Below are 15,783 nucleotides of genomic sequence, written 5' to 3'. Positions count from 1 at the left end.
ACCAGGGTCAGGATTTCGAAGGTATAAATTTCACTTCAGCGTCTTACTACTGAGGAAATGAGGCAGGTAAGTCCTGTGCCATGTATAATAGATAAAGCGACCAGAATTACAGGCTTAAAAGGCCAAGACGATGGTCTCCGGTATGAGCAAGCGGACATGTTCACCAGGGCAAGGTCAAGGGATCACCGCATCGTATCTACCTCATTCTTCCCACTTCCAGTACTCACTTCAGCAGGATAGTCCGAGCGTCCATTTCTGCATTCTCATCCCCAGGCACATCAAACTTGTTGGTCAGCGTAAGAGACACTTCTGTCTTGGCCAGCACCTCTTTATTGGGGTCATTTAAATTGCCAGCGCTCTCTCCTGTGGTTTTGCGGGGAGCAGAGAGGATCAGTATAACAAAGGAGGAGATAGTGGAGAGGAGACATGAATACAAACAAAAGAGAATGTGGGTCTAAGAAGATACTTGAATAAGCCAACACGTATACTGTGGCAAGGATACCTTTGAAAAATAAAAGGAAACGTATGCCAAATGATAAAAGCAAAGGATCCCTAATAAAATAATTTCAAAAATATTTGACAAATCGTAATTATTATTTAAAAAAAAATTTTTTTTTGATGTTTATTTATTTTTGAAGGAGAGAGAGACAGAGAGTGAGTGGGGAGGGGCAGAGAGAGGGAGACACAGAATCCGAAGGAGCCTCCAGGCTCTGAGCCGTCAGCACAGGGCCCGATGTGGGGCCTGAACCCGCAAACCGCGAGATCATGACCTGAGCCAAAGTCAGAGGCTTAACCGACTGAGCCACCCAGGCGCCCCTCATTTCAGTAATTATAATATGGTAATTCCCTCTCAAAATATTCTGCTCATTTCCTTTATAGGACTTATAATTATAGGATTATGTGTATAATATATACATTTAAAATTCTCTCTTCCACTAGACTTCAGTTCCTCAAAGACAGGGATCGATCATATCTGTTTTCTTCCTGAATGTACATTCGGGGCAGGAACAGTACAGAAACGGACGAGGTGGCAAACACAGTACCCCTCCGTCACCCTCCCTGTCACCTTCTGGGCAGTTAGGTCAGAGCTTTACCTATCAGGGACTCGATGGTGGGCACCTCGCCCAGGTCATCCAGCAGCTCATGGATCGGGTCGTTGTGCTCTGGAGCAATGGCGTCCTGATGGTCTAACAGGAGCTGTGTGGAACACCCAGGAGTCAAGTCCATTTACAACATCAGCCCCTCAGCCCTCAGCCTCACCAACAATGCCAAACAGCACAGAAGGGGTCAGAAAACAAAGCTCCCACATTCAAAGAACTGACAGGCCAATCCTCAGCAAACTAACCCAAGTAAACTATAACATATAAAGCATCACACGGGCCTCTGCTGAATGACTTATGGATAATGCATGGAAAGGAAATACTGGCACTCTCTTAACCTTGTGGATAGAAGGGACTTAAATGTACCCTGCACAGGAGGAGAGTAACAAACCCCATCGACTTTAATATCCAAAGGCATCAATGTACCGTACAGCCAGTGCAAATGACTCCCATTCACACACTTAATGTGTCCAGCAGACAGTATCTCTTAATTCAGAGAAAAGTGCATCAGATCAATGTCATCATCATCTCACAGACACTCAAGCAAAGCCTTCAAGACGCTATCACCCTCGGGGACGCCCCAGGGATATCACCTGAAATTTCCTTTACATTTTATGTATTTTCTCATTTCCTGTTCTATATACTCTCAATGGGGAAAGGAATGAATTATAAAAATCTGGGGGGAATAAAAGGAGCACCTAAGGGACGCAGAGGAAAAAGTGGGTATTTTAGATGTTAGAAAAATAACACAGAGGGCCAGGATAAACCAAAGGAACAGTGAACACAGTTTTTTATCAAGTCCCTAGATCGGCGCTCACAATGGAGACTCTGGAGCCCACCCGTGGGGACTGCTTCAGCAGGCCTGCGGTGGGGACCAGGAACTCCATTTGTGACCATCAGCCCAGATGACTCTGATGCAGGGGGCCTGGGGCCACTTTGAGACACTCAGTAGATACAGTTAGTATGCAAAGAAAAGAGAAACAAGGAAGATGTGAAGTCAGTAAGATCAAAGGAAGGCGAGTTATCTGGCTCTCCAGAGATGGTAAGCAGCATCTAGGGAAGACAATTAAAATTAAGGACAGAGCGATGAAATTAAGTAATTAAAGAAAAAATACTTACAGTGTGGGTGTTGATGATTTCACCAATGGAAATGTAGATCACTGGTTTGGTGACGGTGACTAAATCAGAATATTCATCCACATTAAACTTATCCTGAAGCTCTGGGACATCACAAGCAGTTTGGAAAAACCGTCTGAAAATAAACGCGAGAGGCAGACCCCCGAGTGACGCATACGTGAGAAGCTGGCGAGAGGACATCCCACAAATCTTTACAACGACGAGTTCAAAGAGAAGCCAGTCAAGGCCGAGGACTGTAGAGAAGCTTGCACACGTCCGCTCCGCTTCACAGCCTTGGGGCGGGTGGTTTTAACAACTTCTCCCTCCACCCAATTTAATTCCACCCACAAGAACCGCTCAACCATAATTTAAAGCAGTTTGAAAACACCCAAGCTGTTAGGCAAACCAGCTTTATCTCTGAGACGATGCCCTGAACTCACAACTGGCTGTTTAACTTACAAATACTAAAGGCACTCTCTGATTCTTCTCTGAGTGCAAAGTAACCCTTGCCAAATGAGGATTTACTGCTTTTATGTTAAGTGCAGTCTATGTCAGCGGAATACATTTTAACGGCTCAAAACCCTCTTCATCACCTCCAAGGGCTCTGAGCACATCAAACATGTATCCCTCGATATGGCAGAGTCCCAGGGAAGTTAAGTTCTGGTATTTAATCTTGTCCGGACACTCACAGAGAGAAACATGCCCACGGGACCTTTCAAGTACCCTGTTCCTTTCCCCCTACCTGAATTTCTGGTAGGACTGGGAGAGATACTCATTAATGATGCTTAAGTGAGCATTATCTCCCAGAAACATCTTATTGGACGCCGCGTGCTGGAGCATCTTTGCAATGGAGCCAAGGTTCCGGCGTTGGTCTGTGGTAAGCTGGCCTCCTGCCGACAGGTCAATGATGTCAAAGGCATCAGGAGCAACAATGGCTGGATTCATGTATCGATAGTAAAGCAAGTTACCAATAATCTGGGAACAGACGGAGAAGAAAGACGGGTGTTAAAAACCACTCCACCCAGTAAGGCACAAATGATTTTGCTAGCAAAGAAAACCAGAAAAGGCAGTCCTGTAAGGAAAAATAAACACTATGCACACACGCACACGCATGCACGCACACACACTTTCTTTCAAGGTCTGAACCTAAAACAACCGAACATCCCTTGGTTGGATGCAGAGAAAAAGAAAATAAGGACAGAGCTGACAATCACTACAACGAAAGAACAGACTCAGAAGGTAAAAACGACAGACTTAAAGTCTATTGCTAAGGGATTTAGGATATCCTTTGTTCACATATCATGGCAGCAAACAGGATGCTGTCACCCACGTGCACTACTGCTTATTTTCACGTAGACGGGCTTTCGTTCAGAGAAACTGACAGACGTAGCTAACGACCCAGTGAGCACAGTGCAGTCTGCCCAACCCCATCAGCCTCATGCTGCAGACTTCAATGGTGGACAAGTTCATGCCTCTGAAATTAAAGTCACTCAACACACATCTCCTCCACAGAAGGATTCAAGGACAGTCACAGCACTTCCCCTGGAGTTTCATTCAAAGAAAAAAAAATTTTAATTCACCTGAATAGAAAGTCTAGAATCGAGGCCTCACTGTAGGAAAGCACAGAACTAGGAGAGAGAAGAAAAAAGCGTTCAGATTAAGGTGGGGGGAGGTGGGGAAGGAGGAGCACAGCCAAGTAAGAAAGAGTTATCAGTAACAGCCTTAGCAGAAACCATGGTGCTTGCTGCCATTCACCCAGCTACCAGCAGAGGGAGCAACTCTTCAGCGAAAAGACAGGACTTGGAGAAATTGATCTGAAGACAGGAAAATCCACCTTGTCTACTTGCTTGAGGTCTATGTGCCAAACAATAAAGCAACTCTACAGGTACTGAGAGAGGTATCATTTACTATTTACAATTACTTTCAACAGCTCACAACCGATGGCGAGCTATTGCCAGAAACTATGCTCGCGCACTTCCTGAAGGTCTAAGGTTGGGCCTCGTTTTCTAACTTTTACCTCAAAGGACTCCTGAACGGGCAAGGACGGTGCCAGCGTTCAGGTTCTTACCTTCAGCAGCTCATCCTCACCGGCATCTGGGAACTTCTCATGTAACGAGTCCTTCAGCACCTTGGCAATGAAGCGCATGCCGTAACTGTGGGATGGACAAAACTTAATGAGAGCAGCTGGGGAGCAGAAGGGCAGTAACACGGGACCTATGTGGGTCAGAACTGATGGCACTCACGGGATTTTGTCCACAGAGCTAATGATGGCTGAGAGGAACTTGTCCGTCACCGCCCGCATGTTCCTGATGGAGTTGTCTAGCCGTGTCTTGACCTCTTCGTGAGCCAAAGCCTGCTCAGGGGTCACATCATAGGGTAGTTTGCTAGGAAAGCAAAAATCATCCCCAAATGCATTAGACCAACAGCCAGGAACAGCCTGAGGCAGGACTGTGTCTTTCATAGACCCAGAGAGATCAGGTGAAGCTGCTCATGCTCATAGAGCTGATAAATAGTGGGGCCAGAATTTGAACCCAGGTCCTAGCCGTGAACTGAGTGTCTAGAACTATGTGCCATGCACTATGATATGCCCTTAGGGTAAAAAAAAAAAAAAAAAAAAAAGGGTATGAGACACGACAGCTTCCCGAGTCTCTTAGTTTGGTGGGACACACACACCAACAGGAAGGGACACCTGAACTCAGGAAAACGGGAGAAAAACTTGTCTTCCAGGAAAGAAGATCAAATGCAAAGCAAAGGAAGAGAAGGAGAAGTGAGCAGGTGAAGAGAGTCCAGGTTGTGGAGGGCGCTGTACATAATATACATAACACTAAGAGGTCTGCACTTTCCTAGAAGTCACCGAGGGCCATTGAAAGACAGGCGATCTGAATTTGAGGAAGATTTCTCTGACCCACCGTGAAGAATGAATTAAAGATGGACAGCCACTGATGAAAGAGATGGGTTAGTGCCACAGCCCGATCAAGAAATCATGAGGTCATGAGCAAGGAGGCAGCAGTGCAGACCAAGGGAACAGATATGAGAGATACTAGGGAGACACAACCAGTGGCACCTGGTGACGTCCTAGGTACTGGTGAAGGAAGTGACAGTTACATATAGGAACTGGAGCCTGAGGAACTGACAAGATCCCTCAGGGGAGGGCACCGAGTCCGAACAAAGCGGCAGGAAAATAGACGTGCTAGGCTTAACTGGGAAGGACAGGAGGGCTGAAAGACAAAAGAATGAAATGTGGGAGTCAAGGTCCCGGTGCCGTCAGTGAGGTCAAAGGGTAGTAACGATTGTCCTGGATTATATGGGTGGTCTATATCCAATCCCAAGTGTCCTAACAAGAGAGAGGCAGGGGCAGATTTGGTACACACAGAAGAGGAGGCCACGTGACCGCAGGGGTAGACCACAGCGATCCGTCCGGCCACAAGTCAAGGATGGCAACAGCCACTGGAAACTGAAGAGACAGGAAACGGATTTCCCACCAGAGCGGCCAGGGGGAGCACACCCCTGCCGACACCCTGCTTTCAGCCCACAGATATGGATTTTGGATTTCTGGTCTCCAGAACCACTAGGGATGAATACATTTCTGTCATTTTAAGCCACTAAGTTTGTAGGAATTTGTCACAGGAGCAATAACAAACCGATACAAGCATATAGGGATACAACACCATTTGTCAAATTGTGGCTGAATTACAAATATAAATAGACTACCAACAAAAGAATTGAGCAAAAATCAATAAAAAACACTGTGTTTGAAACAACTGGCTATGTGGAATTTATATGAGTATCGTAGGTTTTATTATTTGTAAATTATATGTTCTATACATCTTTTATATCAGTAAAATTTGTAACTTTATGTGCAGATGACATTTATAAAATGTAGTAATGAGCAAACGGAATAAAGGTGCTCAACACAGTGAGTGTGGGCAGAGAAGAGAATATTAAATTTCTGAGATTTCAGACGCGAACACTCCCAAGAGAGGCAAGGTCCCAGCCTGCTACATATTTGGCCGAAGCTCAAGGATCCATGAGACCTGCAGACAGGACGGGCTCCCACTGCACCTTTATACCCCCCAGTTAGCAGCAGCACAAAAATATGTTGAAATCAATTTCCATTTTTGGAAAAACAAAATAAGACACCAGTTTCTCCCAGGTACTCACAAGGGAAAAACCCTCAGACATGCCTCGTGGAGCTCTGACCTGAAATGGACTGCCTCCTGCACTGTGAGAAGGGGTAGCTCAGTACCCCCAAGCCAGTGTCCACGGGGTGTCCTCTAGAGGTGGCCTGTCCTCTAGGGGTGGCCCGAGCGGCAGGCAAAGCTTCCCAGTCCAGCCCTACGGTCGGCCAACCACATTCCAAGATTTGAGCCTCAGGTGCACAGGGCCAAACACAAATGGACTTTTCATCACACCTAGCAATAACTTGCCTCCTGGTGACAGACTGGCACAGTACTGAGACACAGATCAGGTGCCAAATGATCCCAATAGGGGATAAGCCCTTTCTCGGAGTCAGCAAAGCGTTCAGTTCTCTATCCAGAGTGCACCTTCCTCTTAGCCTGGGGGCCAGGTCCCCGGAAAGTAGTGGCATACCGAGCAACACCATTCAAAGTGCGAGCTGGTGCCAGTGTACAGATCAGTCCAAGAAGGGAAGGAGCCTGGGCCAGGATATAATCGACACACTGCTCCCCTCACTGAGGAAGTCTGGCTAGGAAAAACACCGGCTGAACTAAACAGTGTGCTGAGAGAGAGCCATAGGTGCTTTCCGGTTTCTGGTCCACAGACCACACTCCGGATAGCGAGGATACAGACAGCCACTCCTAAGCTCCAGAGATCTTTGCACACGATCTAACCTGACTCCACGACCACCAGGAAGAAGCACCCTGGACCAAACTGCTCACCCAAACCAGATAAAACCAGAAACATGCTGCCTCTCTGAACTGTACTTTTCCAGCATTACCCACATTCTACTGGCACACCTTTCTTTGGAGGCATTGCTGTTGGTGGTCAAACTACTGCCCCAGCAGAGAAGTCCCCTGAGTTACGTTGACATAGCTAGTTCAGCCCACTCCCAGTACTCCAAGGCAGCCCCACGCCAAGCTCCCCCACTTTAACCAGACCCACTGATCTCCCTCAGATAAGGCGTCCCATCTGACTGCATCTCTAGTCCGGCCAGTGTCCCTTCAGGTCCCAGACCCCCAAGCTCCTTCCACCTCAGAGCGTTCAGACGTGAATACTCTGCAGCCAGCTCTCGGCAAGACTGACACGATCTTAACCTTTAGGCCTGAGCTAAGTGAAATTTCACCTTCTCAGAGAGGCTTTCCCCAACCACTCTACCCAAGTTAGCTCTGTCTTGTACCCTCCATTATAGTTGAATGTAATGTAAAACTCTCAATTTGTGATTTCATTTCTAGGTACCTGTCTCTCCCACACAATAACAATGAACAGAGGGCAGAGAGCTTGCCTGTTTCATCCATTATTGTGTGTATGTCTAACACAGTGCCTGGCACATAGCAAGCACTCAGTAAATATTTGCCAAATAAGTGAATCAATTATGAGGTCAACATTTTAAGAAGTTTCTAGGGAAAAAGTACTTGAATAATTATCAGTTTATAAATCAAAAGTTAGCTGCTTAAAAAAACAAAATAATGGAAACAAAAGAAAAAGGTGTTATGGTTACCATACCTTGCCTCTCCTGTCTGAGACTCCATCTGATTAACCCAAGATTTGTATATATCCACAGGGTCAGTTTTGATGTTGAGAGATTTGTCATCCATAATCTCCTTCACAACAGGGGCCAAGATCTGTCGTAGGGCGTTCTGGCCCCGGGCACCTCTGTTGAAACTCACAACCATCTTAATAACTGTAGGATTTCCTGTCACGATCTCCTGAATCTGATCTACTTTTGACCTATAAAACATCAAATACAAATTCATTTTAAAATAATCACAGACTTTATCAATGTAAAGATCGAGCTCCTACTTAGAGACCCCATCTCCTAGAAAAAGAAATAGTTGGAAGGAAAGAGGTATGTGCTCTTTCTCTAGAAACATTTACTGACACTGACCTAAACCCAGGACAGCCTGCTGCTTGCAAACTCAATCATGGGAACATGAACGGGTACTTTTTTAGATAAAAATGTGAAATCTTCATGTTCGGATCAGCTTTTAAAAAATCATATCTTAATATAAAATCATCCGGGGTGCCCAGGTGGCTCAGTCAGTTGAGCATCTGACTTCGGCTCAGGTCATGATCTCATGGTTCATGGGATTGAGCCCCACACTGGGCTCCATGCTGACAACTCAGAGCCTGGAGCCTACGTAGGATTCTGTGTCTCCCTCTCTGTCTGCCCCTTCCCCACTTGCACTGTTTCTCTCTCTCTCTCAAAAATAAACATTAAAAAAAATTTTTTTAATATAGAATCTTCCTAAAATCGCTTTAGCAAATCTCTTATTCTACCACTTCCTCAAAGCAGCAACACTTTATATTAGTGACTTAAAAAGTAGAACCTTCTTGAGGCGCCTGGGTGGCTCTGTTGGTTAAGCATCTGCCTCTTACTCTGGGTTTCGGCTCAGGTCACGATCTCATGGTTTGTGAGTTGAAACTCTACATCAGGCTATGTGCTGACAGCACGGAGCCTGCTTGGGATCCTCTCTCCCTCTCTCTCTCTGCCCTTCTGCTCACACTCTTTCTTTCTCAAAATAAACTTTTAAAAAAAGCGGGGGTCGGGGGGAGCTTCTCTGGAGTATTTCACACAGATCATAATGTTAACTGAGTTCAAAGCAAAGGTACGGGGAGGCCTGAATCCCAAAGTATGAGTGTGGATGGCAGTGGGACAGGGTTCCATGCCCAGCAGCAGTCTGTTCATACTTGATCTCCTCCTGGAGGGCTGTCTTAAAGAGCCGTAAGAGCAGGTACTCCTCTCGCTGGTTGGACGCATAGTTGTACAGGGTGAAGATTACAGAGTCCATGAACTTGGTGGACTTATTCTGGGGCATCTGAAAGATTAGCTTCGCCAAATAGGTGGGGTTGGTCTGAAATAAAACCAAGAGATAAGTAATCTCTAGATAATATAAAGGCTGACACAAATATTCATGTTCTTTTAAACTTAAAGGTTTAGAGTGTGCATAAGGAACAAAGAAGACAGCCTTTTGCTCACCCCTCAGTGGAAATGAGAAATACTCTGAGATTTATGGCTAAGGTTTTCTTGTGGGAAAGTAAGCCAAAGCCTACAATACCAACTCCAGGAACCACTCACCTGTAATAAATAAAACAGATGTTGATAAGCTTCCAGTTTCTCTCTCTTCTCCTTGCTCAAAGCCTTGAGACCTCCCTTCTGCTTATTTAGCATCATCATATCAGATAACTGCTCTTTATTTTTTTTAGTAAGTTTTTTACTGTGGGAAACCACATCCTGTAAACAAAAACATACATGTAAATCAAAAAACTAAAGCCCCCAAAACACTTGCAGGAAGGTCTGCTGCCTTGGCAGATGCCATCAACTATTTTAGAATCACGACACTGTACCCTGCTTTCATCACACCAGTCAATCTACTCCTACCTCCACCTCCCTATTAACCTACACCATAGGGGCACCTGGAAGGCTCAGTCAGTAGAGCCTGCGACTCTTGTTCTTGGGATCGTGAGTTCAAGCCCCATGTTGGGTGTGGAGATTACTTAAAATCTTGAAAAGAAAAGAAAAGAAAGAAAAGAAAAGAAAAGAAAAGAAAAGAAAAGAAAAGAAAAGAAGAGAAAAGAAAAGAAAAGAAGAGAAAAGAAAAGAACCTGAGCCATAAAAATATCCACTGGCTCAGGAAACACAACATCTGGGAATTTTTTTTTTTTTTTATGTTTATTTTTAATTTTGAAGGAGAGAGAAACAGAGCATGAGCTGGGGCGGGGGGGGGGGGGCAGCGAGAGAAGGGGAGACAGAATCAAAAGCAGGCTTCAGGCTCTGAGCTGTCACACAGAGCCCAACCTGGGACTCAAACCCATGAGCCATAAGATCATGACCTGAGCTGAAGTTGGATGCTTAACCGACTGAGCCACCCAGGCGCCCCTCTGGAAATCTACCTTAAAGGAAAGCATTAAATACCATAAAAGCTACATATTCACGGAGACATTAACTGTAAGGTTATTTGTACTACAAACTAGAAAAACAACCTAAATGTTAAATAGCTGTTGCCATTAAAAATATTTATGATGGGGCGCTTGGGTGGCTCAGTTAGTTGAGCATCTGACTTTGACTTAGGTCATGATCTCACAGTTTGTGAGTTTGTGCCCCACACTGGGCTTGCTGCTGTCAGCACAGAGCCCACTTTGGCTCCTCTGCCCCCTCACTCATTGCCACTCCTTCACTCGCTCTCTCCCTCTCTCTCAAAAATAAAACATTTTAAGGGCACCCAGGTGGCTCAGTTTGTTAACCGTCTAACTTTGGCTCAGGTCATAGATCTCACAGTTCTGGAGTTCGAGCCCCATGTCGGGCTCTGTGCTGACAGCTCAGATCCTGGAGCCTGTTTCAGATTCTGTGTCTCTGGCTCTCTGACCCTCCCCCACTCACGCTCTTTCCCTCTCCCTGTCTCTCTCTCTCTCTCTCTCCCTCAAAAATAAACATTAAAAAAATTATTTTAAATAAACATTAAAAAATTATTTATGACTACTTATCACATGGGAAGCACCTTATGCTCTAATATTAAGTGAAAATGTAGGATACAAAATGATTACTGGGTGGTGGAATCATGGGATGGTTTTTATCTTCTTTTCTCTATTTAAATTCTGCTAAAGAATTATTTCATTTCTCATGTAACTTTAAAGAATGTATGGCATTAGCTGAGAAGAAAGCCAGCGCCCACCCTTCTGCAGGTCAGAATGCGGGAGGCAGGGGGGGGCAAGGCCATGGATGGCACTGGGCCTACCTGCAGTGTGATTTTATTCTTCACGAGCAGCCCGATTTTGATATCCATGAGATTGAGGTCATTCTCCAGCTGCTGGTTAGAACGAATGAGGGTAATGACCTCTTCTCGCATCTTCATCAGATCGAGCTCCTCCTGGAAATCCTGGTCACTTTGGTCAAGCAGGTGCACAAATTTTCGGACCACAATCATAGGAGGATCCTCAGCATTGACTGACAGAAAGAAAATATGTGTCAGACACGGGATAGATTTACCAGCAAAAGTTCTAAATCTTGAGGAAATGTCAGCATTGTTTGGAAAAAACAACTCTATTCACACTTAAGTTATTTATTTGTGAGATGTGCAAGGACAGTCAGCAAGTACAGTGTTCTTGGTCATGCTACCGCTACGCCATGACAGAGGCTGACACAGCAAGCAACAAAACATCAAGCCACGGGGTTAGCAAAGGGGCTTACGTCACAAGCAGCACCCCACCCCCAAGCCTTGCCTGTAAGACCAGAAAAGAGATCCGCGGAGAATACCCAGAACCCGATGGCTCTCAACCACTGCCTCAACTCTTGTCTGCTGAGCACAGTTACTCACTGAGAGTCTTGTAGTCATCACGAGCTTTGTTTGCCCGAATAAAAGCCTGGATTTTGATAATGTCATTTATCTAAGGAACAAAGAAGAAGAAATTCCTTTGTTCGATTGTCCACCAACAATACAGCAAAACTAATTCTACCGGTCCTCACACCGAGGGTACTCACGTGGTCTTGGAAATACTGCAGGCGATCTCTATAGCGCTTTCTGGCCTGGTGCATCCTTGCCAGGGACTGAATCTGTGGAAAAGAGATCCTGGAAATGAGAACAGTCCTTCTTCTCAACACATATCACTCATGCCCCACACTGAGAATCCCTGTCGGGCTACCATACCTTTACAACTTCATCTTTGTGGGCACGCAGGTAAGCTAAGCGATCTTGGTACGCCTTCTTCTGCTTGTATCCCCTCCACTGCGACTGAAACCATCAAACATTACAGTTGACATATTACTTCCCAAGAATCAGAGGATGTTAAAATCTCATCTTGATAGACTACCCGTGTGCGATTCACAATGAAGCTTTAAAAAGGCCCACGCCCTCCAGTGCTGGGGAATGAGGGTGTGGGTCGTGCCTCCGCCGGGACAGCACGCTAACTTCCACGCTCCTAACGTTAGTGCAGCACTTCACACCTTTGAAGGGCACCCCCACAGGTCCCCATACTGGCTCTTTACAACAAATCAGGTGAGGAAGAGAAGTTTTAGTATTTCCATCTACGGACAAGGAAATAAACTTAGCAGGGTTCACCACTACCGGAAATGCTGGGGCCTTAACTCGTAATTCCGAATTCTTCCCAGGACACCATGCTGCCCTGTCACTGCAGTAAAACCACAGCTGTTTTGCTCAATACTCAAATCTCACACAAAGGAACAGTGTTAGAAGATAATGAGGTGCCCAAGAACGGCTTTTGGACTGGACCGCTCACCCCTAAAACCACCCAGCAAGTTCCGAACGTTCTGACTGTAGCAGTAACAAAGAGAAAATACTTGTCAAAAAAGGGAGAGACCAAGAAGAGGTCAGGGGGCAAAAAGCCCACTTGATCTCAAGAGCTGACCACTCATTACCCCTGCTCTAGAAGCCCACTTGCCATCTGTATAACAGACGCTGGGATACCTGAATGCAGGTGATGGCAGGGATTTGTTTCTTCAGGAAATTCATCCTGGATCGGAATTCCTGTCGAACCAAGTACCCGCGGCAACAAGCCTGCAGCTTGGTGATCAAGCCTTCGTTGGCTAGCCAAAGCTGTTCTCGGTTGTATGCAGCAGTCACCCCAGAGATGGAGCTCTGAAAAACATTTGGTCACAGGGGAAGACATACATAGGAGAAAATGGACACAAACTCTCATCCACAGCATACACGCCAACCCTCACGGCTTTCTAAGTCTGTCCTAGATCTTTAAGTGGCAGTGGGAACGAAAGGCCGAGTTGTTCTCCCATCCAAAAAATAAAAGTCACAAACATATGATCTTGCTTCCTCCTATGTGATCTCCTTCACTCACTCACCCACCCAGCACTGACTGCCGGGAACTGTGCTTGCTAACAAGAGGACGGAGTGCAGGTGCTAACACAGGGCTGGGTACCAAGTCCCAGAGGCCCCTGGAATGCCACAGCAGAGGAAGGACACCAGGGGAATGCCCGGATTGCAAATGGTCTAGAAAGGTAGCCTGGAGTGTATGGACTGTGACCATAAGCAGAGAACCAGCAAACTTTCAAAAGAGGAATAAAGCCATCAGACTTGTGAAAAATATTTATTTCAGTAAACTCTACACCCAATGTGGGGCTCAAACTCATGACCCCCAGATAAAGAGCCGCGTGCTCTTCCGACTGAGCCAGCCTGGCGCCCCCATCAGACTTATTTTTAGACAAGCAGCACTGTTATCAGAGGAGCTGGCAGGGCCGCGTGGGCGGGTGACTGAGGACACTGCTGCTGCGATGCAAGTGAGAGGTGGCCCGGCTCTGAGTGGGGGCAGCAGCAGCAGGAACGATGAGGACACCTGGTGACCTGCCTAATCCACGTTCCCCTTCTCCTTGATCTTAGAGCCTCGGCATGTTTTCTCTGGCCAACGACATGTGCAGCTAAAAGACTACACGAGCTGGGGGTGTAGGCAGTGCATGTGGTGTTGGCAGTAGTCTGTGAAGACCTTTGGAAAAGTTCCTTAAGACAGAGACAGAGAGGGGCACCTCGATGGCTCAGCCAGTTAAGCGTCTAACTTCGGCTCAGGTCATGACCTGGCAGTCCGTGAGTTGGAGCCCCGCGTCGGGCTCTGTGCTGACAGCTCGGAGCCTGGAGCCTGCTTCGAATTCTGTGTTCCCCTCTCTCTCTGCCCCTCCCCTGCTTGTGCTTGCTCGCTCTCTCAAAAGTAAGCATTAAAAAAAAGAGAGAGGGAGAGAGAGAGAGACAGACAGCTGGCATCAGGCCTTTTTTGCTCTCTCTCCCTTCCTACTTCCTGCCTGAACTGGTAACTGGATGGCTGGAGCTCCAAGCCATCATTCCAGATGACAGGGTCCTTGAGAGTGGAAACCACGTGCTGAGAATGACAGAAGAGAAAGACAGACCCTGGGAACAGACGGCATGCTGGAGTCGCCACACCTTTGCTGCACTACCTGACTCCAGAATTATTTTATGTGAGAAAAAAACACTTTTTGGTTTTTGTTTTTTTTTAAAAGATTTTTTATTTTGGGGGCACCCGAGTGGCTCTGTCAGTTGAGCGTCTGACTTTGGCTCAGGTCATGATCTCATGGTTCGTGAGTTCAAGCCCTGCAGCAGGCTGTCTGCTGTCAGCACAGAGCCCACTGGGGATCCTCTGTCCCCCTCTTCTCTGTGCCTCCCCTGCTCATTCTTTCTCTCTCAAAAAAATTTTTAAAAATAAACATTAAAGATTTTTTTATTTTTAAGTAACCTCTACACCCAACGCAGGGCTCAAACTCACAACCCGGAGATCAAGAGTCACACACTCTTCCAACTGAGCCAGCCAGGTACCCCTAAAATATACCTTTATTTACCATTTCAGCCTGTTTTTCTGTGAGACTATGTTAGAGGCGTCTGCTGGACTTCTGGATTGGAAATGGAAAGGTAGAGCAGGCGGTGAGGACTGCAGTCTGGAAGTACAAGACCTGGGGTTCACAAGCACAATGGAGAGAGCTGGAGCCACGGGCTCGAATGAGGCCATTGAGGAAGAACACGCAGATGAAGAGAAGGAAGCCAGTGGAATTCGGATGTGATTCAAGTGGAGGGACAGAAAAGGCAGCAGCAAGGGAGATGAAGACGGGCCCTCAGAAGTGGGAGAAGCAGAACAGAAGCGTAGTGAAGAAGCCCAGGGGGTTGTGAGTTCAAGGAAGAGAACGGAGTAAGAGGTCAAATACGAGGACAGCTCCTAACTGAACTCGGCAACGAAAAGGTTATCGATATGCTCTAAAGCTTTTACTAAAGTAAAAGCTGGACAGGAAACCGTATTGCTGTGAGCAAAGAAGTGAATGGTAATGGAGAATGAATTAGCGAGAGGCAGAATGACCTTCAGTCGGAAGGCATTCAGCAAGAAGAAACATGAAACATTTATAGGCAAGGCCAAATCAGGAATATTCCATAGGCTTTAAAAATATTGTGGTTTTGTTTTGTTTTGTTTTACAGTGAAAACGCCACGATTATGTATGCGGGCTCCTACTTAGAAGCATACCCCTGGACCAATGGCATCAACATCACTGGGAGTTGGTCAGAAATGCAGATTCTCAGGCCTCATCTCACACCCACAGAATCGGTCTCCACTTTACCCAAGATCCCTGGGGAATTCCCGCCCGTCTCTCCCTCTCTCACTCACACACACTGAATTCAGAAAAGCACAGATCCAGGTTACATGTCAGAATAATCAGAACTGAGAGAGGAGAAGGGAGTACAAGGTGTGTGAGGAACGGGGAGAATGAAATCAGGGACAGGATGAACAATAAGCTTTAGAAAAGAAACCAGATTCACTGAAAGTGCAGGAAATGGAGAGCGGGAGAATCCAATTTGATGGTCACTATGTTTTGGGGTTTTTTTTAGGGAGGCTAGGTCATGCACTAAAGTGAAGCAACATCCCTCCTGGTTTA

The 15,783-nt window shown here is 46.2% G+C and overlaps 1 protein-coding gene across 1 annotated transcript in view; it reads right to left on the bottom strand.

The window, feature by feature from the left end:
• IQGAP1 (IQ motif containing GTPase activating protein 1) overlaps positions 1–15,783 on the bottom strand; it is a 103,378-nt gene that overhangs the window by 14,030 nt on the left and 73,565 nt on the right. The window contains exons 19-32 of the mRNA XM_030317324.2: positions 12,815–12,985; positions 12,038–12,121; positions 11,872–11,943; positions 11,708–11,777; positions 11,129–11,337; positions 9,472–9,627; positions 9,084–9,247; positions 7,899–8,123; positions 4,460–4,600; positions 4,285–4,369; positions 2,959–3,191; positions 2,220–2,352; positions 1,095–1,197; positions 228–363 (exon numbers count right to left, since the gene is read on the bottom strand). Of these exons, the coding sequence (XP_030173184.1) occupies positions 228–363; positions 1,095–1,197; positions 2,220–2,352; positions 2,959–3,191; positions 4,285–4,369; positions 4,460–4,600; positions 7,899–8,123; positions 9,084–9,247; positions 9,472–9,627; positions 11,129–11,337; positions 11,708–11,777; positions 11,872–11,943; positions 12,038–12,121; positions 12,815–12,985 (1,982 nt within the window). The remainder of the gene's footprint in view (positions 1–227; positions 364–1,094; positions 1,198–2,219; positions 2,353–2,958; positions 3,192–4,284; positions 4,370–4,459; positions 4,601–7,898; positions 8,124–9,083; positions 9,248–9,471; positions 9,628–11,128; positions 11,338–11,707; positions 11,778–11,871; positions 11,944–12,037; positions 12,122–12,814; positions 12,986–15,783) is intronic.

Source organism: Lynx canadensis, chromosome B3, assembly GCF_007474595.2.
Source record: "Lynx canadensis isolate LIC74 chromosome B3, mLynCan4.pri.v2, whole genome shotgun sequence".
NCBI lineage: Eukaryota > Metazoa > Chordata > Mammalia > Carnivora > Felidae > Lynx > Lynx canadensis.
Note: the sequence above shows the minus strand (reverse complement) of the source record. Positions and strands in the feature narration are given on the sequence as shown.